We start from the raw sequence: 25,256 nt of genomic DNA, 5'->3' as shown, positions 1-25,256 counted from the left end.
TAAAACAGATGCATTTATTCAATATCTTGGAGCCCTTTTCCAGTTGTCAAAAAATGACTCAACTTTTCGGGTTTTTTCCTCAAAATGCACCGCAGATTCTTGAGAGATCGTTCGGTTCCAAAGGCACTCACTAAAATCTTTTTGGTCAACCTAATTTTTCGCAACCACACATCATCACAGGCAGAGTGTTCCCTCAGGTAATTCTGAGCGTTTTGAATCAATCTATAATCAATTGGAAAGGTAGGAAACAATTTGCTATCAATGTAGATTGGCTCCATTTCCATGTAGTCCGCCGATCGCTGGATGTCCCCCCGGCATAAAGTTTGAAATTCCCCGAGCACTGCGAACTTGTGGAAAGCCAAAACAGCTCTTTTGGACAGAATGGTGTATCTGTACACAGGAAAAGGAATAACATCCATTATCTCCTGCTTGTTGTAAAATCTCAATTTCAGACAGAAGCGCAAGAATTCCAAACACAAAGAGGCTGAAGAACAGTTCACATTCTGAGGCTTATTCTCTCGACTGACATAAGAAGATTTTTCTGCCACGTATAGAAATAGCTTGATAAATGTATTTCGATTGATCAGACCAACTATGTTTTTGCTATCCGGCGGAGCAACTATATGCTCATCCTGGGCCCAGACAAGCAACACACCGAGAGCTTTTTTAAGTTTATCTAGATCACAAAACACTGTATAATTTACCAACTGTTCATCAAGAAAAGCCTCTCGGGTTTCGAACCTTGATCCTTGCGAATGAATCTGTTGTTCCATTTTTAGAATGATGGGTGAAAAAAGCGATGGTTTCTCCAGGCATCTGAGTACCTTGACCTCGGCTAAATACTCGGACACGATCCATGGAAAGCTTAGAAGTCTGGGGTTTGGGTTTTTCTCATCGTATGTTACGACGTACCATGCCGAAGCTTTTTGAAGCATAGACGTGTCTGGCATTGATATTTCGCCCGATTTGAATTCTTCGAGAAATTCGTCTTTCATACTTTTTACCAGACTTTTGATGCTAAGTATGACTATTTTTTCAATATCTCTTTTATCCTTTCTGTCACGGAAACGGCAATGCAATCTTGTAAAAGCGCCAGAAAATACTTCCGCCTCGTGCTCTACGCCATAATTCCTTAGAACTGCTTTAAGAAGTGAGAAGTACTTTTTTCGGGATTCGATAGCATCTTGTTTATAGTTTTCCCAACCAGGATAAACAAGATCTTTATCCATCTGAAAATACATTAGGAATGCAATCTTATAAAAATTGTTTTAAATCTACCACAAGGTTAAGGCATTTTACATATTACACATTTAAAATGAAACAAATTTAATTTTAAAAAAATCTTATCTTTAATTTATTTTAAAATAGTCAAATTAAAACTAATTAAAACGTATATACGATAGAATCGAGGCCGAAAGGTAAGACGGAAAAAAGCAAGAATCATTATAACTTATTTTCTCGAAGATTTAAAAAGAAGAAAAAAAAATCCATGGCTATTAAGACAGCGAAAGTGTTAAATTGTACCATTGTTTTTCTTTTCCGACTTCTGCTCCGGAAAGAATAGATCAAGGCTGTAACAAACCCGGAAAAAAAACTGTTAGTAAAACTAATTTTGTTCTACTATTTTTCAGAACCCGTGATACTACCACTTGTTTTTCTTGTTTAAAACATACATAACGGAAGATGGATTAAAAATAAAACTTCCATTTATTCCTCGCAGATGTTATATTGAGAAATATGTCTACTCGATGATTCGGATTTTAAATAACAGCTGCAAGCAGACTCCTATTCTGCACTGGCTAATCGCACCACCTCTGCGTTAGCACATTCGCATTTGGAAGCTTGCCGACAAAATAATGAGGAAAAAAGCTCCGATTTGTGATTAAATGGCCGTCAAAATATTAAAGTCAAAGGTAGAAATGCGAAAGAAAATTTATTGAAAAATAGAATCGAAAGTTCATCAATCATACAATCAAAAGTTTATCAAGTATAAACTGGTTATAAACATCGTTAACCGCGAATGATAAACGAATGACAAAAATATTGCTAAATTTTTTTAATGAAATGTTCCTTGCTAAATTAAGAACAAGTACCATTGATTATGTTTCACCGGTGTTTTTTTTTACGTGCGATAATGATGTCAGATGTTTTGGGACAATTTTAAATATTAGATCGTGTGAAAATTGAAATTCACTGCTTTTGGATTGTTGTTGTTGTTGTTAATTTACATCGCACTAGAGCTGCACAATGGGCTATTGGCGAGAGTCTGGGTACCATCTCGGAGGATGATCCGAAGACATGCCATCACAATTTTGATCCTCTGCGGAGGGGATGGCACCCCCGCTTCGATAACCCGACGACCTGCGCGCGAAGTCGAGCACTTTACGGTAGCACAGTTTAACGAGGACCAATACCGCACACCCTCGGTCCCTACGCAGACTGATCCAAGTGGTCACCCACCCGCACACTGACCGAAGCCAGTGATGCTTAACGATCAGTCCACTACGGGACCACTGCTTTTGGAATTGGAATGTAAAATGTACAATGAAAAAGATTTTGCCAACTTTTAATGGTGATCTTTAAACAACGTATCTGAATTAATTCCTAAATTTTCCAGCTTTTTCATTGGAAACTTCCTTCCGTTTTTATCATTTACGTTTGGCGAGTCTTGAGAATGGGCACCGATTAGAGCGCTGGAATTATGTTAAATTTTTTTGCTCCTCTACAATTTTCGAAGAAAATATATTTTTCATACAGTATTAGTTTTTACCTTTACGTCTGAGTAGGCTAAACTGGCTTCCTCATTTTCCGATTCATAGTCCCTGATGACTCTATACATTTTACCCAAGGCCTTCTTAGACTTGTAACTCTCTTGAAAATGCCGCTCCATAAAATCTGGAAATTTGGTGGGTCGCTCATTGCCGTGCAGGTGTGTGCTCACTCCAGTCTTTGCGAAATCCACTGCATACGAGAATTTCTTGGCGATTGTGATGCATTTTTCTGAGAAGATGCTCTCCTGATCAGCTTGTGCAAGATGAGCGCTAGCTATGCTACCTACTTGATCATTCTTGATGAACTGCACGAGAAAATCTATCATATCTTCAACCTAATAAACGATAACATTTTAGAATATTTTTTTGAACAAAAAAAAAGTCTTTCCAAAGAATTTTTTGAACATTAATAAAAGGAAGAGTTGCATGCATCTCTATAATAAATCCAGAGCCGCTTGTGCTACCTAAATTTTGACATGACCTAATTTGATTTGACCTAAAAACAGTTTAAAAATTTCGATTGAATCATTCGGGAAGGGCACTAGAAGAATAAATTTATTTTATTGGTTTTATATTAGCCATTTTTATAAATTAAACAGCAAATGATTTTTTTCTTCGAACAATTAAAAGATAAACAACAGTAATTTTCGATAGTTAACAGTTCTAATTAATAAAAAAAAGAATTTTTTACGCAGTCTTTAATATTCACTCATTTTTTATTTATTATGTCAAGTAAGCTCATGGATCAATGGGTATAATATGTGCAGGCTACGTCACCAAATTAGTATTCTTCACCTTTTCTTTGACATTGTTGAAACGAGTTTGTAAAAAAAATAATAATTCAAAATAAATGGTAATTGAAATAAAAAAGAATTATTTTCAAAATAGACAAATTAATTTAGAAAAGATACTCATGGAAAATGTAAAAAATAGCAATACTTATTTTGACACCAATGATGTTTAATTTTGGTAATTGGCAGTACGGGTATTATGGTAATTGGTTCTATCTTAAAAATTGAGAAATTTGCTAATATGGGTACTGCAGTAATAGTATTTCACGGCCTTCTGAGAGGAGAGGGAAAATTGCTTGATTGTGTTAAATTTTGACTAGCATGAGTTGGCCGAGAGAAATAGCACTATGCCGAATGGTAGGTACTTTCTGCACTAACCCATTTTTTTCACATTTCTCAAGAAATACTTTAAGAATTATTTTTAAACTTTAGAAGCGTTTAAGTCCTGCGATATCTCATACATATTAATAAAGTTTATTAGTTTTAAGAGGTTTGAGGGATTGGCAATAAATTACGGACGAAAAAAAAATGTTTTTGAATACTCCATGCTAAAAAAATACAACGATAAGCTTGTAACTCTTGTCAACTTATCACATGAAATAACCGCACAAAATTTTGTAAAGCTTCTTAAAAGATTCTTGGAGAAATGGATGCATTTTTTTAAAAAAAACTAATCTTTTGACTTACATTTTCTTACTACAACTGCAGAAATATTCAATAAAATTCTTAAAAAAATGTAAAATAATTTTTAATTAATATTAAAAATATCTTTTTAAAATTAGAGTGGGCAGACATGAGTATTTGAAGAAACAATTTTATGTTGCGCATGTGTATAAAACGTTTAAAAAGTTTTTTTTTTTCGTATTTTTTTAAATAACTTATGAAAAAAGTTCGATTTTAAGATCTTGAGAATTTAAAAAGTTTCAAGCAGTTTATCTGAATAGTTTTTGTTAATTTGAAAGAAAGTTTTGAATGGTAAGTGGTTTTCCAAAAATTTAATTTTGCACAATTAAACAGATTTATTAAAAAAAGACATCGGCATTATATAGGACCACATAAACTATTAAATTATGTTACATTTCACATGTTTTATTTCTTACTACCATCACAATTGGTTGATAGCAGCATCATTTTCGGGTAGTATTATTTAAGAAATTTTGTTTTATGATACAAAATCATATTTGTGGACTTTTCATTTAGCGTTTTCAATAAAGTATTACAAAAGCTACCTAGAAATTTACTAGATATTTTTTACATTTTCAAGATATTCAAATTGGACTTTTTGCGTAAGTTACCCAATACGATTTTAAACAAAATTATGATGAAAAAAAAACCGCAAATGTTTTCTGCACATGCGCAGTATGAAAGGATTGATTTAAATATTCATATCTTGTGCAATTTTTAACGGTTTATTTTCATATTTTAAAATGATATTTTTATTCTTAACAAAAATTACTCTAAAAACTTTGTTTCATTTTACTCAATATTTTTGCAGTCATAGTAAGAAAAATGTACGTCAACAAAATTATTATTTTAAAAAATGTCTCCAGGAATACTTAAGCTAGGTTTACGAAATTTTGTGCAGTTATTTCAAACGATAATCAATGTATTTGACACGAGTAACAAGCTCACCACTGCAGTTTTAAAAATTACATAAAAGAAATTTAGAAATTTTTTTTATTAACATTAATTAACAAAACATTTTTTAGATTAAAAAAAATTCTACCATTATCGCGTTGTTTGTTTCACTGGAAGCATTCCTAAAATGGCCTGGGGTATAATTGTCACGGTGAAATATTAGATCTTCATCCCAAAAAACACAATATTCATCTCCATCTAAATCACCACCTAAAATATCAAGACATTAAAAGTGAGTTTCTGAATACCATGAAAAGTTTTGAACAATGAGTGGACGATCCTTAAAGGCAACATTATTGAAACAAAATGATGTTGAATCGAAAATTAAAAAATCTGCAAATCGGCCATTTACAAATCAGTATTTGTATTCGTTGAAAATGGAATGTTCTAGTTCTAAATATATACAAAAATTTGAAATAACAAAACAAAAAGTTAAAACTCTAAACCAGAGATTCTTGAACTTTTTTGTCTCGTAGACCCATTGCCAAGTTTTTCGGTTTTGGGTAGACCCCCTGCTTACCTGCTATTAATTTTTTGTAAATTCATCAACTTCAAATGTATTTTTGACAGCCCTGTATAGTGCTACTCACTGTGAAAGATTTAAATTCCTAACTGTGGTGTGAAAAACTTAAGAAAAAACGCAGGTTGAGTAATATTATAATTGCGGAAATAAGTTCGTATACAAAACCTTAGTAGTGTATTGTCGGTTTGTTTATTACAATTTCATTTAAAAACTAAGCAACAAATCTCCGTGATCTTGTGCGCTGATAAAGTTGGAGGTCTAGCTATCTAAAAAGTTGACACAGGCTAGGCTACAATTTACTGCAGAAAAATACTTTTTTGTTACAAAATAAAACCCTACACTCAGAGAAAATTAAAACGTACGCGAGCGGAGCTGCAGGCAACTGCTAGTCTATAATAATTCAGTTTCACATATCAGAAAATAATCTTATTAACTTAAAATTTTAATAAAATTTTACTTCATAGCTACTTTTATAAATTATGTAGAATGTAGATAGGTATATTTCTTTATATTATAAGGTAGCATAATGTAAGTAAATAGGTACTATCAGTGTGTGGTGATTATTCCATTCATGAAATGCCAAAATTAAATTCACGACCTGCTTACATGAGATCCACTATCGTTGACTCCCATTTTCATTTCATGGACCCCCAAATTTTTTTCCACTTCACATGGATCCCTTGCAAGTTGTCGTCGACCCCTGGGGGTCAATATAGACCACTTTGGCAATCACTGCTCTAAACAAATATGAACAAAATATTTTTTAATAAGGAAAATTAGACAATCGAGCGAGCTATATTTCAGAGGAAACAATGAGTTATACTTACCGGACATTTCGTTTGGGTGAGGTCTATTTCCAACTTTTGGAAACACTATACAATCAATGATATGATGCAATTCTTTTATATCTACAGCTGTTAATTTTCTTACATCCCCTGGGAGAAGGCATGGACTTCTCGTTACTACAACAGTGCCTGTTGGAAATGAGGAGCCATTAGTAAACATTGTTCCATCATAGCTCATTAATAAAGCAAAAAGTATTACAATTCAGAGAATTTCATAATTAAAACTGATTGGTTGAATCAGATACGGATTTTGAACCAGTAAGAATTTCATAACATCAGAGTGAAAAGTCTTTACTACGCTTAGCATAAGTCAAACGGTGTCATAGATTACGACTGATTTTTTCTGCTGAAATTATTTTTATGGCAGTATGATGGAATTTATTTTAAGTTTTTGAAACGCAGTCATGTTGTTGTTGCGTACCCTCTTAATCTGATATATGTCAGAGAAGTTCGAGGACGCCACTGATTGCCAGAAAATCTGCAACGAAAAGAGAATCTGATGTCAGATCTACCTAGAAAGTCCAAGGCAAACCAGAATATGTTCCGGCGAAGTAGGTTGAATACATCATTTTTTGCAAGTAGGGAAGATCTTTCTGCCTCCCTCAAAAATATGTCACTTAAGATGGCCACTTGCAAATCTAGCCAAAGCAGTCTGGGTTCTTCGGTTGCATTTTATGTCCAGCAGGATGTCCTATGATACCATTGGTGTGTAGATTTTACACGCCACAATAGATGAAGTCTGGAACTTTCTATGGAGCAGAGATCCTAAGTAAGTGAGGTACTGTTTCGTCTTCACTTCCCTTGTTTGCCAATCTGTCCGCTATCTCATTACCGCGAATATCCACGTGTAATACCATGCATTGGAGGTAAACAACATTCTCAGAGATTGTCCTTAGTTTACGCATTCAGTTATCATCAAATTATAGCCCGTTTTTTTAAATGAATTTAAATTTTACTTTACATTCTTTTAAAATAGTCCATTTGAGAAGGTTCATTGGCAAAGCATAAAATAATTTCAGCGGAGAAAAATGACAGATAAAAAAAAACATAAGTAGGATTACTCTGACACAGCATTTTAAAATGCTCTCCATTCTTCAATGGTAAAAAAAAAATAGATCTGAAAATCCTGTTCACAAACATTTCCCTTTTTTACGGACCTAAGGCTCACATAAAAAGAGCCATATGTACAACATCAGTGAAATATTGCTATGTAAGTAAAGTTTCTGTGATTAAAATATAAAAAAGAGTAAAAACCAACCTGTTTTTATGATAGTATCCTTTGTTGTTTCTCCACGGGTTACATCCTTCGTATACTGTACAAATACTTGACCCTCTTTTAATAAGCCCACTTCGTCCAATACTCCCAGCATATTTCTTCCTAAGTTTGAATCGATCTGGAGATTAGCCTTGGTTTTTATTTTATCTGCAATTATAGAAATGATTGTAAAGTACAGTTTGCGCCCAAAGTAATTTACATATGTTTAAAAATAGCCTTCTAGAGTGCTTTGGAACATTTAAAAGCCTTTAAACATTTTGATTCAATGATCCATTTTGACAAAGACCCCAAGGATAAGATGTGGCATCATCATGGTAGAAAAATTTTCTAAACATCCAATTTCCAATTATTATATTTTTAAAAAGATATTTCTGTGAGCAGGGATTTCTGTTCTCATGATATTAAATTAGAAAGCGATGAGCTTTAAAATGTCACTACCAATTTTTTTTTTAGTTTTCTGAGGATGCATGCTTACCCATGCGAGCAGCTTTGCAACCCGCAGGAACGCTACTATGGAGAAGAAATTTGACGGGGGCCAAAAAAGCTATTTAGACCGAAAAACTTTTGACTTTACTCTTGTCTAAAGTATTGGTACCCTATTTTCTATGCGACTACCCCCCATATTTTGAAGGTACAATACACAAATTTACAATTAAAATGTATGCTCAGTCAATGCAAAAGTTCATTGTTCCTTCATAATTAAAACTTATCTTCAATGTTTGTAAATATTTATTTGTGTATGATTTTGTAACTGAAATATCATATCTATTAATTAATTAGTATTTAAGGTTAGACCTTCGAACCATTGAGTTTCTAGTATGTGAAAATTCGATCATTAGAGCAAAAGTTATTCAGGATATGCCTGTTCACGATGCGTATTACTTTCGAATTCGAAATAAAGAGAGCACTTTACCAACGTGATTACGATGAAGGGCCAAGAGTAAAGATCTGAAGAAGGGCTCCGTTGTCAGATGTATTCCAGATTCAGAGATGGTTTTAAAATTGAACAAGTGAGTAGAGGTATTCATCGTTAAATATTCCCATGACTTTTCCTCATCGATGAGCATGTCCGTCAAGTTGCGCAGCATATCCTCTTGCAATTTCAAAAATGTTCTGTGCCTCACTCCCAAATCATTCAGTATAGTAATCAAGGGTCTATTCAACTGTAGAGTAGCTGAAAAAAAACCATAGAAATCGGTTCATAAACACTCTCAAAATTCACTGCAACATTTTTGCTATAACATGTTGCCTGTTTAAGAAAAAAAAATGAAGTGGGAAATAGAAAAATGGGTACAAAAGATACCTTGCCAATAAGGCACACCCCCGTAATGAAGTTTTAGGTACAAGAAGATGTTGAAGTGCACTGATGTTGAAGAAAAAATTAAGATGTAATATTCCAGAAGCTGGATACCCAGGTAAACAGCTAAGAAGAAGTGATGAAATACTGTAATCCGGCATTTTTTGCTGAAGTGGAAGAAATTAGGGCAGAAGAGATCTGATGATCTCAACTGCCTCAGGTTCTGAGAATAGACTTTTCAAGCCTTTTAGATTCCTTGCGAGGCGTGCAGCCTTATAACGAGGGAAGTAAGTCTTTTTCTGAGTCTGCTTCAATCTGAACTCTCAACCAGTATAATTATCTGGATGTGGCCGGCCGCAATTGCAGCACAGTGCAGGCTCAGTTCTTTAGTACAAGTAGGATTAGAGCCACATGCTCCGGGCCATTTTCTAAATTTATTAATTTATATGCATAAATCATTTTTTTTTTTACTTTTGAGGTCCATATGATTCTATATTTCTGAAATAAAGTATTTTATTATTTATCAATTTAATTCTTCATTAAAGCTGTTCCTATTGTTTAATATCTACATCACTCTTGTCTACATCACACTGGAATAATATATGGACAATTGGAAACACGTCAATCAAATTATTCTACGAATGGTCAACACATCAATAAATTTTTCAACTCATGGTAATTCATCAAACCTCTTCAACAAATCAAAATAATTTCAAAACAAAAATATTCCTGGATATGGACGTTTCATTGCGGTTTGAAAGTATCTCAGTAATAATAGTCAGAACCATTTCATTCCACCCAATACTCGTTTTTCTATGAAGAGGCTGTTCTTGTTTCAAATACTTAATATCCTCGAGTTTTGACTCATAGTACCTTTGCAACTCCTCAGTAGAGAAATTCTCGTAAGCTGCTACCGTACGGCTGCCCCCTATATTTCGGAGATCAGAGACCCCAATACATTTTAAAAAATTGTATGTTTATTCAGAAAAAGAACACTTTTGTGTACATTTCGTAACTTAAAATATTATTTGCACAGATTAATTAACATGTTTAAGGTCACCGCTTCAAACCCTCGTCCCTCGAGTCTTAGAACAGGAAGATCCAATCATTAGATTAGAAAGTTTTATGGGGTGGTCTGTTTATTTATATGCACCCTGTACAAGCAGGAGAAAAAAATCTAAGAACTATAGTTTTGAATTTTTTGCTCCGCAGTCCACTTACAGAACACGTCATAAGTGTCTACATTTTCCGACTGCGATTTTGAAATATTTGAAAAAAATATTAATAATTATATCGTTAATTTCTAGGAAAGGAGGATTTTGAATTTTTTTTTTTAATTTTACAAAAATATGCGTCCATTTTGCAAAATAAGAAAAAGTTCCTTTTTCAGCTTATTACAAAAAGTTCCTTCTTTTTTTGTTTTGTATCTTTATTTATTCTTAAAAAATGCTTTGTGTTAAAAAAAAAACATCAACAGTTGGTTCTTTGTATAGCAAACCTATTTCCAGAATTATCCATTTTGTCTTGCTGAAATAAAATAAAAAATTCTCAGTGCATACTTACTGGGTGCACTTGTTCGGGCGATTTCCAATTTGATGCTGTCAGGTGAATCAAATTTCTTCATACTATTTCTGAAAACAATATCTGTGTCTTCCAGTGTTGGATCTGTCACCAGCATACCTTTGTAGCCCCCGTAACGGATTTGAAATGCACTACAGTGTTTATCGTGACCAAGACCTTCATGCACCTATTTTGGAATGGAAAAATAGATAAGCCTACAGTTCTTCGGTGAGCTTTTTGTTTTGAAAACAGCTCTAAATGAATAGTTTTTGAAAATGGACACATATTGAAATGCGTGTTTAAGAAAATGGACAGCACAGATCGAAATGGGAGTTTCAGAAAATACACTCTATAACAAAAAAATCGACGCACCAAGAAGGAGTTGTCCGATTGAAACGAAAATTGGTGGATAGGAAGACAATGTACAGAATAGTAAATGATTAAAATTTCAGAACAATTGAATAATTTATTGCAGAGTTACAGTAACAAGTTCAATAAGGTGTTGATCCGCCTCTAGCCTGGATACAAGCTGCCACACGGCGTGGCAGAGACCGATACAGCTCCCGGATGGTCTCTTGCGGTATTTTCTGCCAAATTCGATCCAATTGTCGAACGAGTTCATCAACATTCCATGCCAGATGCAATCGCCTTCCCATCATATTCCAGACATGCTCGATGGGAGAGAGATCTGATGATCTGGCAGGCCAAGGAAGAGTTTGACAAGCTTTCAGACAGTTCAGAGCAACACGTGCTGTGTGTGGTCTGGCATTGTCCTGCTGAAAAACCAGCCCAGGGTGCTGCAAAAGGAACGGTAGCTAAGCAGGTCTTAGGATGTCGTCGACGTACCGCTGTGCAGTAAGTGTACCTCTAATGACGACCAAAGGGGTCCGGCTGTCAAAGGAAATGGCACCCCTTGTTGAGGGCCGGTGTGGCGTGCAGTAGTGAAGGCAGGATCCCCTCTCTGCCCTGTGCGTCTCCAAACACGTCTTCGATGATCGTCAGGACGCAGTTGGAAGCTGGATTCGTCGCTAAAGACTATACGTCCCCAGTCGGCATCATTCCAGCAATATCTGTTCAAAACATGCATGCATACGAAATTTCAAAGCAATCGGATGATTGCTTCTTGGTGCGTCGATTTTTTTGTTATAGAGTGTAGATGGAGCGAAAATTGTGTATTTTTAATGTTTAATCTAAATTTAACCAACCAAACGAGGAATTGCGTACTTCTTGAAATACTAAGCATAGTGATATTATGAGGCAAAGTCCAGATTTTCTAAGTGACTATTTAGAACCAAATGGAAGAATTTATTAGTTTTCCCTTAACCAATCTTTTTACAAGTAGATGGTAGGATCCTGTTGGAAATATCCTTTGGGATAAATCTTGAGGATGTACAGACAGAGGGCAAAAATAAAAAGTAAATACTCTGACTAACTTTTGATTTAACGGATAAAAGGGTTCCAATAATTCAGTCAGAAGAGTGGACAAATGTTTGGACTAATTTCACTTTTTGCGTAGTTCGTACTAATGAAACGAATATTTTACACTCGATTACTAAACGTTCAGGTAAAAATAATTATTTTTAATTGTTATATTTTGCAATTTATTTTAATGATAAAAGAAAAAGTGTAATTTTAAGAATTTTCAATTTTTAAATTTTCATCTACGTAGTTTTTAAAAAACGAAAAATAAAAGTTAAATAAAAAATTCGGCTACTTTGAGATGGTGTGATAACGTTAGGAGTTCAAACTTTCTATTGCTTTTTTATTCAAAATATTGGGACATCACTTCCAAGATTGCGGCAACCCCGATACAAGTCCGTTAAAAAAAAACTCATTTAGAGAAAGTACGGTTTCGAGTCTGACCTCATTCTTTACATCTTCTGCACATATTTAAGGTTGTTTGTGCGATGTACTTGGTAAGTAGTGAAGTCTTATCTAGCATACTATGCACACAAAATAAAAGTCTTAATGCCGGCAGTATTATACTAGTCCCCTACCTTAAACACCGCAACTCAATAGCTCATTTGCATAAAAATGACAGTAGGTTATAACTGAGGGATTAATATGTGTTTAGTACAGAAACATAAACTATAATATAAACTAAAATTAATTCTAATAAGGATTCTTTTTCTTTCAACGCAAATAATAAATCAGGTAACAAGTACACGAATGCAAAGAAATAATATCAAGAGTCTCAAAACAGAATGGTGACGTTGTGAAAAAAATGACTTCAAAATATACCGGAAACAGAAAACAGGAAGTGTCGACAGTAAAGAGCTTGTAGTGCACCCTAGTTTTCGTAACGCCATCCATTCCTACTGATTATATATATACTTATAAAAACGCAATAAAGCATTTTTTAATCTTAATAAAAATTCGAATAATGCAATTTTTACCTCTGAAACCTCATAAGTTATGAATATGAAAATGCAAAATAATTTTTTTTATGTTGAAACAATTAAGAAACATAAATTTTTTCGTTAAAACAGATCTGAATTAAGGCACTGTTTGTTTTCTTCAACTGGGCACCTGCTGGGCCAGCTTGCATGAACTATTTTTTGTTGGGTTTTGATAGTTCTAAGTCGCGTCCAGTCAGTCTGCTTATCCGAATCCGACCTGGGTTTTTTTCGAATGTGCGCCAATATAGCCAAAAGAGAAAATTAATAAAACATCTATATATATACATGAAAAACTCAAACAATAATAGAACATATATGAAAATACAAAAAAAGAAGAAGAAAAAACAATACAAAATATACATAAAAATAGTACTGCATCTGTAAGATTTTGTTTCTGGTCAGTTCCAACCTATTTTTTCAATAGTGGCCACTTTTTTTCAAACATTCAAAATTGTAAGCGACTAAAAAAACAGTTGATAATAATAATAAAAGGTATTTCTTTCGAAGCATTTCTCAAAATATGGTAAATACAAGGTTCATTTCTAAAATGAAAAACTTTAGAAAGTGGCATAAAAAAAGTAATTTCCATAACATAATAAAAGTTTAAAAATAATTCCATATTTACAACAAAAAAAATAATGCATTTTCGACAAAAACGTAGCCAATGTGGCGTTTTAAAAATTTCGCTTTTTTTTCACTTTTTGAATCGCCATTGTTTGTATTTTGTCGCCTTGTGATCTAAATCTTGAACAATATGAAAATGTGCCTTATCGTTATACTGCAACAAGCCTTGCCTTTCATCTATAAGGGAAGAAGAAATTTTAGTTCAGAATTACAAAATAACTTACTTTGGAGGTCATTTCGGAGGAAATCTTGCCTATACCATCAGAGAAGCAATACGCTTTCCGATTCTCTGGATCAAAACCGCCTTCTATGTCCGGTTCTGTTCTTACGAATAACGAATCGAAAGGAACTGAAACAGCGTCTTCGGTTTGAGAGAAGCATTGTCCGATTCTTGCCATGTACTTCGACACGGTGCGAATGTGAGAAAAATTGCCCATCCAATCTCTTATGGTATTAGCCGTGTTCCCGTCAGAGTCTTCAGCGTACATCCAGACACCATGATCGCGTATTTGAGAATTGGACCACGCAAGGAATTCGAAATGTCTCGAACCAATATCAATCCCTGTCGTCATCGGATATCGTACAGCATGATCGAACACACTCTCGAAGGCGTATGGCACGTGGAAACTCAATCTCGAATGATTATCATCACGAAATGATACTCGCAAAGAATATTCGGAGTCGAACTTCCTCAATATTCTATTGCCCATCATTATTTCAGGTGGCCATAACATGTGTCGAGTCGGCGTGATGGTGATTCGCCTGATCAGTCGACATTTCTCTGGCACGATGTAATGGATTTCAATCTTGTTGTCCAGATAGAAAGCGAACATTTTTTCGATGGCTAACCAGAAATTAACCACTTTTCCAGTATCGAGAGCAGCTAAGGCAAGTGTGAGAGCTCGTTCAAGGTATATACCATTCTTCAAACTGATACGATACAGACGATGGAGGGACTTCCGCACGTCTGAGGTCTGCGAAGCCATTGTAAAATTCCGCCTGAAAATGGCGGTGAGCAAATAAGTACATCCAAAATTATTCCATTCCACATGAAGTTCTTGGGGCTTCTCCTTTTTAATGGAAATAATGTGACCGTAATATATGGGTTTCGCACTGCACCTAAAATGTATCCTACTTACTATCTCTTCTTTTTCTTTTGATAGGCTGAAACGCAAACGAAGAACATTCGACCTCCCAATTATGTCGAAATCAATATCGTCACTGTCGCTCGAACATTTAATGATGTGCGTTAGGCATTCGACAAAGCTGTCGTTTCCGCGGTTCGTTTTTCTCTTCTCAAGTAAAAAAATAAGAGGTGGATTGCCCAAATCGAAAAAAACATCACTCGTTTCAATATTGAAAAATATGTTTCTAATATTGGCATAGGTGAACGTTATTTGATATTCTCCATAGAATAGGACGACTTTGCGTTCATCGTGCAGAAAGTTAGCAACGTAAGACTTCCTCAGGCTAGCAAATTGGTGAAACTCACCATTGAAAGGCAGAACACCGAATGCCATGTTCTCCATGGACACTGAAAGGTGAGAAGTTTCAAAATTGTTTTTGAAACTGTTGTTAGCATGAAGCAGAAGCAAAGGTGTCGGTTTTGGAAAAAACAACTGCTTCCAATTTTTGCAAAATTTATTATAATAATAGGATCTGTGTTTTTGACCGTTTCTATCTATTGAAGCGCGGGCTTGAAGCACTAATTCTTCGATTTCGACATAATCTTCATTGTCAGCTCTTTCTATTTTCAATACTTTCAGAGAGACATGTTTTAACTGGCACTTTAATAGGTGTTTCTTGAACTTTGTTAAGTAGTATTCATTTTCTTCTTCTGTAGATATCTCGTAACGAGGAATTACAACGATTTTAAATTCGAGATATTCCATTTCAAAGCATTTCTCTGAAATAATAATACAAAATTAACATGAGTTTTACAAATGAATAAAATAGAGAATCATTAATCAAGGAAACAATAAATGAGAAAATTGTTCAATAAGCGTGTAAATTAAATAAAATCAAGTAATAAGGAAACGGCCTCCAAAAGGTTCAGTCGACGAGTACGACTGTTACTTTTTTTAAGCATATTTGAATCGACCAATTATATTTACCTATAATTTATTTAACATTTTAGTAATTTTTAGGAAACTGAAAGCAAAGCGAACAAATCTATTTACATTAAAAATATGAAGAAGTTATTCATTTTTCATGAATTGCAATATACCAGGGGTGGCGAACCTTTATGCACCAACGTGCCATTTTTTTCAAAAAATTGTTTAATGAGGTCATAGACGTGCCGTCAAATCATTTTGACTTTGTGATTATTGGGAAAATAATAATACTAAATACTATCAACTCAAAACTCTTTATTTACTATGAAAAAAAAATACATTTTGCAATGTCTCAGTTATACGCGTAATTCAACTTAAAGTAACATCAGTGTGACTTCTGTTGTTGCAGATTAGATGACAAATAACTTATATTAGGTTGTAAGATGTTAGTTTAAGCAGGACTGTTAAATTTTTTTTGCTAGTTATTTATTGTTAGCTTGTTTTGCTAATCCTTGTTTTTTATGGTTATTAATTGTTTTTTGGAATTAATTGTAAATTTTTTTGTTAATAATTGTTTTTTCGTTTTTGTTTTTTGTGAATTTCAATTTAATTGTTAATACGCTTTATAGTAAACTTTGTGATCGGTGGCGTGCCCAAAATATTGTGTCACGTGCCATAAATGGCACGCGTGCCATTGGTTCGCCATCCCTGCAATATACCATTAACTCAACAATAAAGTAACTGAATTCTAAAATTATGCTAATATGTTCACAATTGCTAATTCCCTTCGTTTATATGTTCAGATTTGCAATAATCGGCTCACATGTTAAGAACCATTTTTATAAAGAAGTATGGGTTCCACCAAAATAAGTTCGATCATTTGGGATTCTATAGCCGAATAAAATTGGGAACCACTAAACAGAATAAATTAGCGAATCAGAAAATTAAATACAGAAACCAACGATCAAATGAATCAGAAAATCAATGAATAAAACAATCAGTAAACCAGCTTTTGGAAAAAATAGAGAAATCACTAAATAAACTTATCAATAAATAAACCTATCAAAAAATAATTTTATAAATAAGTGAATAAATAAAAAAAATCCAAATAGTGAATCAACAAATTTCAAGGGAATCAGAACATCTAAGTATCAGTAAAAACATTAAATGAGAGCATCATTAATTCAAATGAATGAGTCGGCGAAATAGCGAATCAATATAGCAATACAAAACCATAAACTAACAAATAATTAAATCAAAGAAACGGCAAAACAAAGAAACAATGATTTGCTTTAATGATTCATTAACTGATTCATTGAATTCGCTGTCTTACTGATACATACAGTTATTGGTTTAATAAATCATTGTTCTACTTAATTATACAACTGAAGATTTATTGATTATTTAAATCATCGATTTACTGATTTCTTAATTCTGTCACTCACTGATTCTCCCGTCATTTAATTCGTTGATTCATTATTTCTGTGATTCGTTTCAAAATCACCTCAAATACGAAACACTTAAAAGATCTCTAAGGTAACCATTCCTATTGAGTATTAAGAAAATGCCATCTCAAAGGGTTAAACTATCCTACGATATAATATGCGAAGCACATATCCGCTTTAATCAAAATTTTATTCTAATTTTTATTGAAATTATGTTGATGTTGGAATTAAAACAAATCGAATGACAATTCAATTTTTTTTCTTATTATCTATATTACAGTGATCTTTAACACAAATATGAAATGAAACAATAACAGCGCATATACTAAGGAAACATCACCAACATAACACTTAAACAAACGAAGCATAAAACCTTAAATTTGATAAAAATCAAATCAATACTACTTTAATGAAAACTCAAAATTAAAAAATAAGTAGAAACAATAAAGATAATGTTTCTGAATGAAATTTTGAAAATTAGCTATAAAAAAAAAGACTACAAATAACGCAACCTGCACAATTTAAAAAATTACTATTTAAATAAAAACTTTATTATAAATAGTTTATATTATTGACTTTCTTTTTTCAAAATAGAAATTGATCAAAGTTGTGTGGAATCTAAGAAAAGGTAAAAAATAGTAGCAAAATTATTTATTTGACTAACTATATAGTTACATTTTAAAATCCATTTCAATTTTCGAATAATAAATAATATAGTTTCAGTTCTAAGTTACGCCTTTTAGTGAAACAAAATTGTACCAAACCATAAATAGATCAATATTTAGAAGATAAGGAACACAATAATTTAAAAAAATTACTTATACATTATTTAGATTATCAATAAAAATGTTTTGATCGTATTAATTATTCAGAGGAAGAGTCAGGGATGTTTTATTTCGGCCTGTCTTAAGGCTTGCGTGATAAAATCAATGATATGAGGATCTTGTTGGTAAAGCAGCGATATCTCTTAGGGTAGCGGGTTCGAATACCATCGTATCCACCTTTGTGCAGTCCTTCTCTCATTTATACTATCCGCATTTCACCTTAATTAAGACTAAAAAGCCGCACTAGTTAATTCGCACACAAGCCAAATTTAATAATTGCTCAGCTAATTTAATAATTGCTACTTTGATTTAATAATTGCGGAGCGGGCAGTCTGAGCAATAATAGATAAATAAATACTGCCAGATAGCCTGACTGGTAGGACCATGTCCAAGAGGTCATGAGTTCGATCTCTACCGTCCGAAAACTTCTGTGTACAAAATGGTGACTGGTGCAAGCTAAATCTGTTGGGGTTACAAAGTCCCCCAAGTTCTCATACCAAATCAATTCCTCTGGGGTTATTGGATCGGACATTAATCGTGCTCTGGTTCAGGTCAAAATTACGATCTGCGGAAGGATGGATGGTATGTGAATGTGTGCTCTCTGCAAAACGTGATGTGAACGTATCTGTGTTGTCTCCGAATCATCCTCAGGAATGTTGTCTCCGAATCAGCTCATAATCTAGCTCTTGATCGAAGCAAATAAAAGCACCAAGATAAATAAATACAACAAATATGGAGCATTCCGTGGTCGAGTGATATCGCCGTTCCATCAATAGCACAAAGGTAGCAGATTCAAATAGTTGTAACCCTGGATGAATTTTTGTGTTGTCCCTTTTTGAACTGTGCTATGTGTTCTCCAGTTTGAAAAAGATACAAAGGTTTAAAAGTCGACCTTAACATTAAATACACAAACCTGTATAGGTATATGCAGGGGCCTCCCTGGCCAAGCGGTTTCGCCCGCCAAACACTGTGTGAAGCGTGGTGGTATCGGTTCAAATCCCGCTGTTACCCTACATGTACCTTCGTGATGTCCTTCTCTGCATTGTGCTATCTGTCTTTCTATTTGACAGAGGTTTATAAGCCTAAGTTGAGCACACAAGCCTGCAAATGCATGTAATTCCATTAAGGTATATGTAATACTAATAAAATGTGAATGCACAAATTAATACGCTTAACGCAACCGATGGGTATTGCGCATCCACCTCGCGTGGAGGTAGCGGGTTCGAATACCATCGTAATCTTATGTGCTATTTTTTAATGAGTGCTGCTATCTGTTCTTGCATTCAACAAGAGTTTTAAAAAACCTGCGTGTGTAATTAAATCCCCTAATTAGTCCAAATCAGACAATGTATGATTTTAAAGCTTCGTATTAGCAATAAATACTAGGTCTTGATTGGACTCGTTATCCAACTTCAGCAGTTCGTATACATTGTACAGTTGCTAAGCGATTACTTTGTGCTAAAAGGCTTAGACTTTTTTTTTTAATTATTTTTTTCAGGTTTATGTAAGGCACTTAATTTTAAAAAAACACACACACATTAGTGTTGGGTTTTGCGGGCAGTGACATTTAATGACATTAGTGACATTCAAAAAACATAACTGTATGCATTGTATCAGGTAGTGGTACTTAACATCAAAAATCAGTGTCGGTTATACCGGTGGTATTTAACCTTACAAAACATCAGTGAAAGATATGCCGAATAAATGTTGTTGCTGTTGTTGTTAATTTACGTCGCACTAGAGCTGCACATTGGGCTATTGGCGACGGTCTGGGAAACATCCCGGAGGATGATCCGAAGACATGCCATCACAATTTTGATCCTCTGCGGAGGGGATGGCACCCCCGCTTCGGTAGCCCGACGACCTGCGCGCGAAGTCGAGCACTTTACGGTAGCACAGTTTAACGAGGACCAATACCGCACACCCTCGGTCCCTACGCAGACTGATCCAAGTGATCACCCACCCGCACACTGACCGTAGTCAGTAATGCTTGACTTCGGTGATCTGCTGGGAACCGTGTCTTAACGATCAGTCCACTGCGGGACCCGAATAAATGTATACCGGTCAGTGGTGCTTTATTTTAAAACACCTTAGTGTAGGTAGGGTGTACTGGCCAATGGCATTTAATCTTAAAAAATATCAATGTATGGTATACGCGGCAAATGTATACCGCCAATCTCTTGATCACTCTGATTATTAAAAGTAACAAACAACGATTATTATCAATAGCCGTATTCCATAAACGAATATACATATTTAAAATTTATGAACTCCAGATTTTAAAAAATTATTCCTCAATAAATAAACAAAACAATTTTACTTTTTGATAGAATAAAAGGACCGGCTTTGTCAATTTGCAGAACAGACAGCACCGTTTAGAAGACAGAACAAAGACACGAAGTTACACGAGGATTCGATTATTATATGAGGATCAATTGTGTCAACCTACTGACCGAAGACTTTATAAGTGAATTTCGACGATAAAAAAAATTCTGATTAATGCAATACTTGTCTTCTTTGTCGCAGTCTTTGAGAGAAACGTCGACTGCCATAGAGCTGGTTTGTACTCTGAAGTCCCGAAAAAAAAATCTAAACGGAGAAGTGAATAACATACAAGTAGGACGCATTTTAGTATCGTTCGAATCCGGGGCAATTTCTGCTCTGAAAATCTGCGACAAAAAGTCGCTAAGCCATCTCGATCACAACCATCAATTATGCACACAAACCCCATTTACATGAGGCTCTAGTCCCACAGTGGACTGATAAGATCTAGTGGATCACCGTAATCAATCATCACTGATAATGATCAGTGATCCGGTGGTGGGTCACTTTGATCATCCTGCAAAGGGACCAAGGGTGTGCGATATTGGTCCTCGTTGAACTGTTCTACAGTAAAGTGCTCGCTGGTCGTTGGTCTACCAAAGCAAGAAAGTCATCTACTCTGCAGAGGATTAAATCAAAATTGTGATGGCATATCTTTTTGTTGTTGTTGTTGTTCATTTACGTCGCACTAGAGCTGCACAATGGGCTATTGACGACGGTCTGGGAAACATCCCGGAGGATGATCCGAAGATATGCCATCACAATTTTGATCCTCTGCAGAGGGGATGGCACCCCCGCTTCGGTAGCCCGACGACCTGCACGCGAAGTCGAGCACTTAACGGTAGAACAGTTTAACGAGAACCAATACCACACACCCTCGGTCCCTAAGCAGACTGATCCAAGTGGTCACCCACCCGCAAACTGACCGTAGTCAGTGATGCTTGACTTCGGTGATCTGCAGGGAACCGTGTCTTAACGATCAGTCCACTGCGGGACTTCGGATCATCCCCAAAGATGTTTCCCAGACCGTTACCAATAGCTCATTGTACAGCTTTGGTACAGGTAAACAAAATTCTACTACTGCAAGTATTCCAATTGCATATACTCTTACTTAAATTATGTACTGAGGTTTTTTCGATGATCTGGAAGCATGACTTAGTAGCTCTTAGCCGTTTAGTCAACGAAGGATATTTTTATTCTAAATATGCAGTTGGTATAAAATGAAAAACGAGGAAATGAAGTGCCAAGACATTAGTAAGGATATTCAATATTTATAGAAAGAAAGTATTTGTGTTCATCAATGTTATAATAGAAATGTGTAACCACCTCAATGGAATAATTTTACCCAAGCAGATCGACAGAAATCATACTTAAATGTAAGTAGATCAATAATTTAATCAGCAACACTCATAAGAAAAAAGAAAATTTCCTGGTTTTCCTAGTTACACGTAAGAAATAAGTTGTGTACTAAAAGTTAATAAATTTTTTATTAAAAATTTTTTTTTAAGGAAACAGAAGGGGTTAAAAGAAATATTTTTAAAAAAATACGCCTGAAATAAAATTACAACGAACTAAACTTCTGGTTAAGTAAAAAACTTAAAAGTTTAGAATTAAATAAAGTTTAAAAATGTATATCTTCAGCAATTACCAAAATTTTATACAATTTAAAATGATTTCATTCGTTAAAACAAAAAAGATAAGATAAAAAAATGATAAGAGGTAAATAAATTCTCGATTTTTTTTATTCATATATTAGTATGCGCATTTCCATCCCATCTCATTAATTGGTAGACAAAACATCTTGGAGACAGGAAAAAGACTGCTTCAAACAGTTTTAATAAGGACTAGTACAACGTACACCTGCATCAGGCTGAACTTGAAGCTTCTTTTGTTACTGTTAATCTTTTTTTTAAAGTTTGGTTTAGTCTGGTCTGCAATGCGTCTGGTTTGGTGACTGTTACCTCGGTCCTTTATTTCGTATTTAAAGCCTTTTTTAAACAAAAGAAAATTCAATGCCATAAGCATTTTCTTTTCTCACTTACTTTGCTCGCACGCAGAATCGCTGAACAAATTGGATAGTTCCGTTTTTACGAAATTTTTTTTGTAAGGTTTTCTGGATTTTAGCTTAAGATTGATCCAATTTTGGGCTGGGTATGCCTTGTTTTACACATAGTTAAAACTTATTTTTCCCTTTAAATATACTTTAAGCATTAGTATTAAATATTACCAAGGTGAATAAGCTGTGAGTGAATTCCCGCTCGTCGCTGAAAATTGATGCATCTATTTGCGAAAGTTTCTTGTATTTTTTGCTTTGTAACATATCTTACAGACAATTTGTTAGTTTTAAGTTTCAGCCATTTAAACTTACCCAACACTTTCAAAACCATAATAATCATTTTCAAAAACTGCCACGCATTACTTTTAACAATATAAACCACTAAAATTATAATAGTGGGAACTATGTGATATTTAATCAACCACTTTATACCCATTGACATAATTAGGTGGCATTGGTATCAATAAGCGTTTGGTGATTTTTCACACCTACATGCAACGGAATGCCGTTTTTAAAGGAGATTGAAGCCGCCTATATACTGGGGGGGGGGCGAAATAGAGATATTTTTGATTACAGACACCAAAAGCAACAAAACAAAACAGCAACAAAAAATTGTATTATTGGCACATTAAATTTGGGAAAAATAATAAAAGCTTTTATCTTTACCTTTACTTATGAACGACTTTCACAAAATGTAAGATTTCAATTTCTCCCATTTTAATAAACATTTCTTAAGGAAATACACAAAAAGAAATCATTTGTAACTTTTAGAGATCCTGTGAGAGTTAGGCGCGCCTGTCTTGGCGAGTGGCGCCCATTTGGCGATGAGCTGTGGAGTTGGATCTAGATAGTGAAAATGAGAAGATTTTTATTTTTTATATTTCGTGTGTTGTCTGAATAATATGTTTGTTTGTATTTGTGTGTGTTGTGGAAATGAAAAGATTTAATAAATATTAGATTTCCAATCCTGGAATACTTATTTGCCACACATTACAAAAATTTGAGTAAAATGCAAAAAAGGTCAAATTTCAAAATTTTTATTAAATTACGATTAATAACATTAGCTATAATACCTTTGTTGTTATATTACCTATAATATATATGTTGAGTTGAGAGCTGGTGTTTAAATTCAAAATCTATATAAATAAAAAGTACTTAAAATTTCAAAAAAAAAAAATTAACAGAATGGATTGATTCTACAAAATCATAACTATTTTTTTAATCATAATTAGCTATGTTTTGCAAATGAAAAGTTCTACACATCTTCCAGAAAGAATATTTTATTTATATGTTCCCTACCATTTGTTTCAATATCAATAACTCGTATTAGCATAAATTTACATTTCCAAATACAGGAACTTCCAAAAACGAAATAGAAAGTTTTTCAATTTCGTTTTCCTCTTTTTATTTGCCAGAATTAGTTATTGAAATCCAGTTCTGTTTTATTCTTAGCGGATTGTAATAGATAAAATGATGATCAGTTTTAAATTGTATTTTAATATCTACTGTTATTAAATCGAATTAGTTATGAAAAGAGTAATGTAGAACAGTAAAGTGCGCAAAAATTAATTTTGGAAACCAATGGGAAAACGGTAAATCGTTTTATTTTTATTATCATATAATCAATAAACCATACAAAAACCGATCCAGTAAATAAAAAATTATTAGATTTAAAACAAAAATATGTATACGTTTATATGAAAGTTAAATTATTTGCGGAATCGCCAAGAATATTATTTTAATCAGTTTTGAAAATGACTTTTATCAAATAACAGATATTTGTAAATATATTTAATAAATGTTCTCGTCTTGAAGGGACTAATAAATATTTATTACTAACTGAGACTTGTGAAGAAAATACAGAATTGATTTATACAATATTGTTAAATTGCATTAGAAATTCCCAAGTTTAGAAAAATTAAATAAATGAAGAAAAAAAAAAGAAATTAACACATAATTATGCTTACTTTTTTTTTCTTCTTCATCTTTCTCTTTTTATCGTTTGAACCCGGATTAGTTCATTATTTTGTATCAACAATTTTAAGTTGTTGCCATTAGTAAAAATTTAAGTAAATTAAAAATAAATTTGCTTAAAAATATGCGTTTAATTTTTAAAATTCATAGAAATACGAACGACTGATGTAAAATAAAGAATAATTAGGACTAGAAAAAATTTTATTTAATACATTTTTTTCAAATAAATTATAAATGTAATTTTTATATTAAAATTGCAAATTCTCTGACATATTTAAATAAGAGTAAGTTAAAAAAGACGATATTTTAATATGGCGCAGATGTGATTCAGTCAATTTTATATCCCTCTTGAACTAGACGGTGAAATTAAAATGTTTTAGAGCACATTTTAACGGTTCTTTTTTTTTCTTAACCGTTTGCTACGCCAATTTTTTGAATTAAAGATAAAATTAAATTCTTTTAACCAAAAAATAATAATTTTAAACTTATTTGTAGTAACTTAATGAAAAACGGTTTTGATTAATCTAGAAAAATGACGAAATGAAACAGAATTTTTTTTCCCATTAGTTTCACAAGAGAAAAAAAAAAGTTTTCAATATCAGCACAAAAATAGATATTAAAACGACATTTTACAGTATTCGTTTGCTCAACATTGAACCTATTAAACCACTTCTACATCATTAACATCATATCTTTTTTTTCTGTTTCGCTTTACAAAAATGACGCGGCAAAAATTTTTATTTCGCTTTTTAACAGTAGTTAGTAGTATTCGCGATCGCAACGAACTATAGGGGGCGTTGTTGTATGACATTTCCAACCTACCATATGAACCTGCGATTTCCATATGAACCGTCATT

At 33.6% G+C, this 25,256-nt stretch overlaps 1 protein-coding gene across 6 annotated transcripts in view; it reads right to left on the bottom strand.

The window, feature by feature from the left end:
• The window catches only part of LOC107437196 (uncharacterized), a 29,138-nt gene continuing 3,882 nt past the window's right edge, over positions 1–25,256 (bottom strand). Inside the window, exons 1-9 of one of the 6 annotated variants that reach the window (XM_016049116.3) lie at positions 23,092–23,218; positions 13,949–15,630; positions 10,705–10,888; positions 8,758–9,018; positions 7,827–7,991; positions 6,551–6,697; positions 5,289–5,410; positions 2,771–3,106; positions 1–1,229 (exon numbers count right to left, since the gene is read on the bottom strand). In XM_016049116.3, coding sequence (XP_015904602.2) covers positions 15–1,229; positions 2,771–3,106; positions 5,289–5,410; positions 6,551–6,697; positions 7,827–7,991; positions 8,758–9,018; positions 10,705–10,888; positions 13,949–15,616 — 4,098 coding nt within the window. In that variant the 5' untranslated portion in view covers positions 15,617–15,630; positions 23,092–23,218 and the 3' untranslated portion in view covers positions 1–14. Of the gene's footprint in view, positions 1,230–2,770; positions 3,107–5,288; positions 5,411–6,550; positions 6,698–7,826; positions 7,992–8,757; positions 9,019–10,704; positions 10,889–13,948; positions 15,631–17,898; positions 18,053–18,960; positions 19,102–23,091; positions 23,219–25,256 lie in introns of those variants that run through there. The other 5 variants (XM_071179923.1, XM_016049115.3, XM_071179922.1 and 2 more) reach the window with 5 other exon arrangements.

Source organism: Parasteatoda tepidariorum, chromosome 4, assembly GCF_043381705.1.
Source record: "Parasteatoda tepidariorum isolate YZ-2023 chromosome 4, CAS_Ptep_4.0, whole genome shotgun sequence".
Classification (NCBI taxonomy): domain Eukaryota; kingdom Metazoa; phylum Arthropoda; class Arachnida; order Araneae; family Theridiidae; genus Parasteatoda; species Parasteatoda tepidariorum.
Note: the sequence above shows the minus strand (reverse complement) of the source record. Positions and strands in the feature narration are given on the sequence as shown.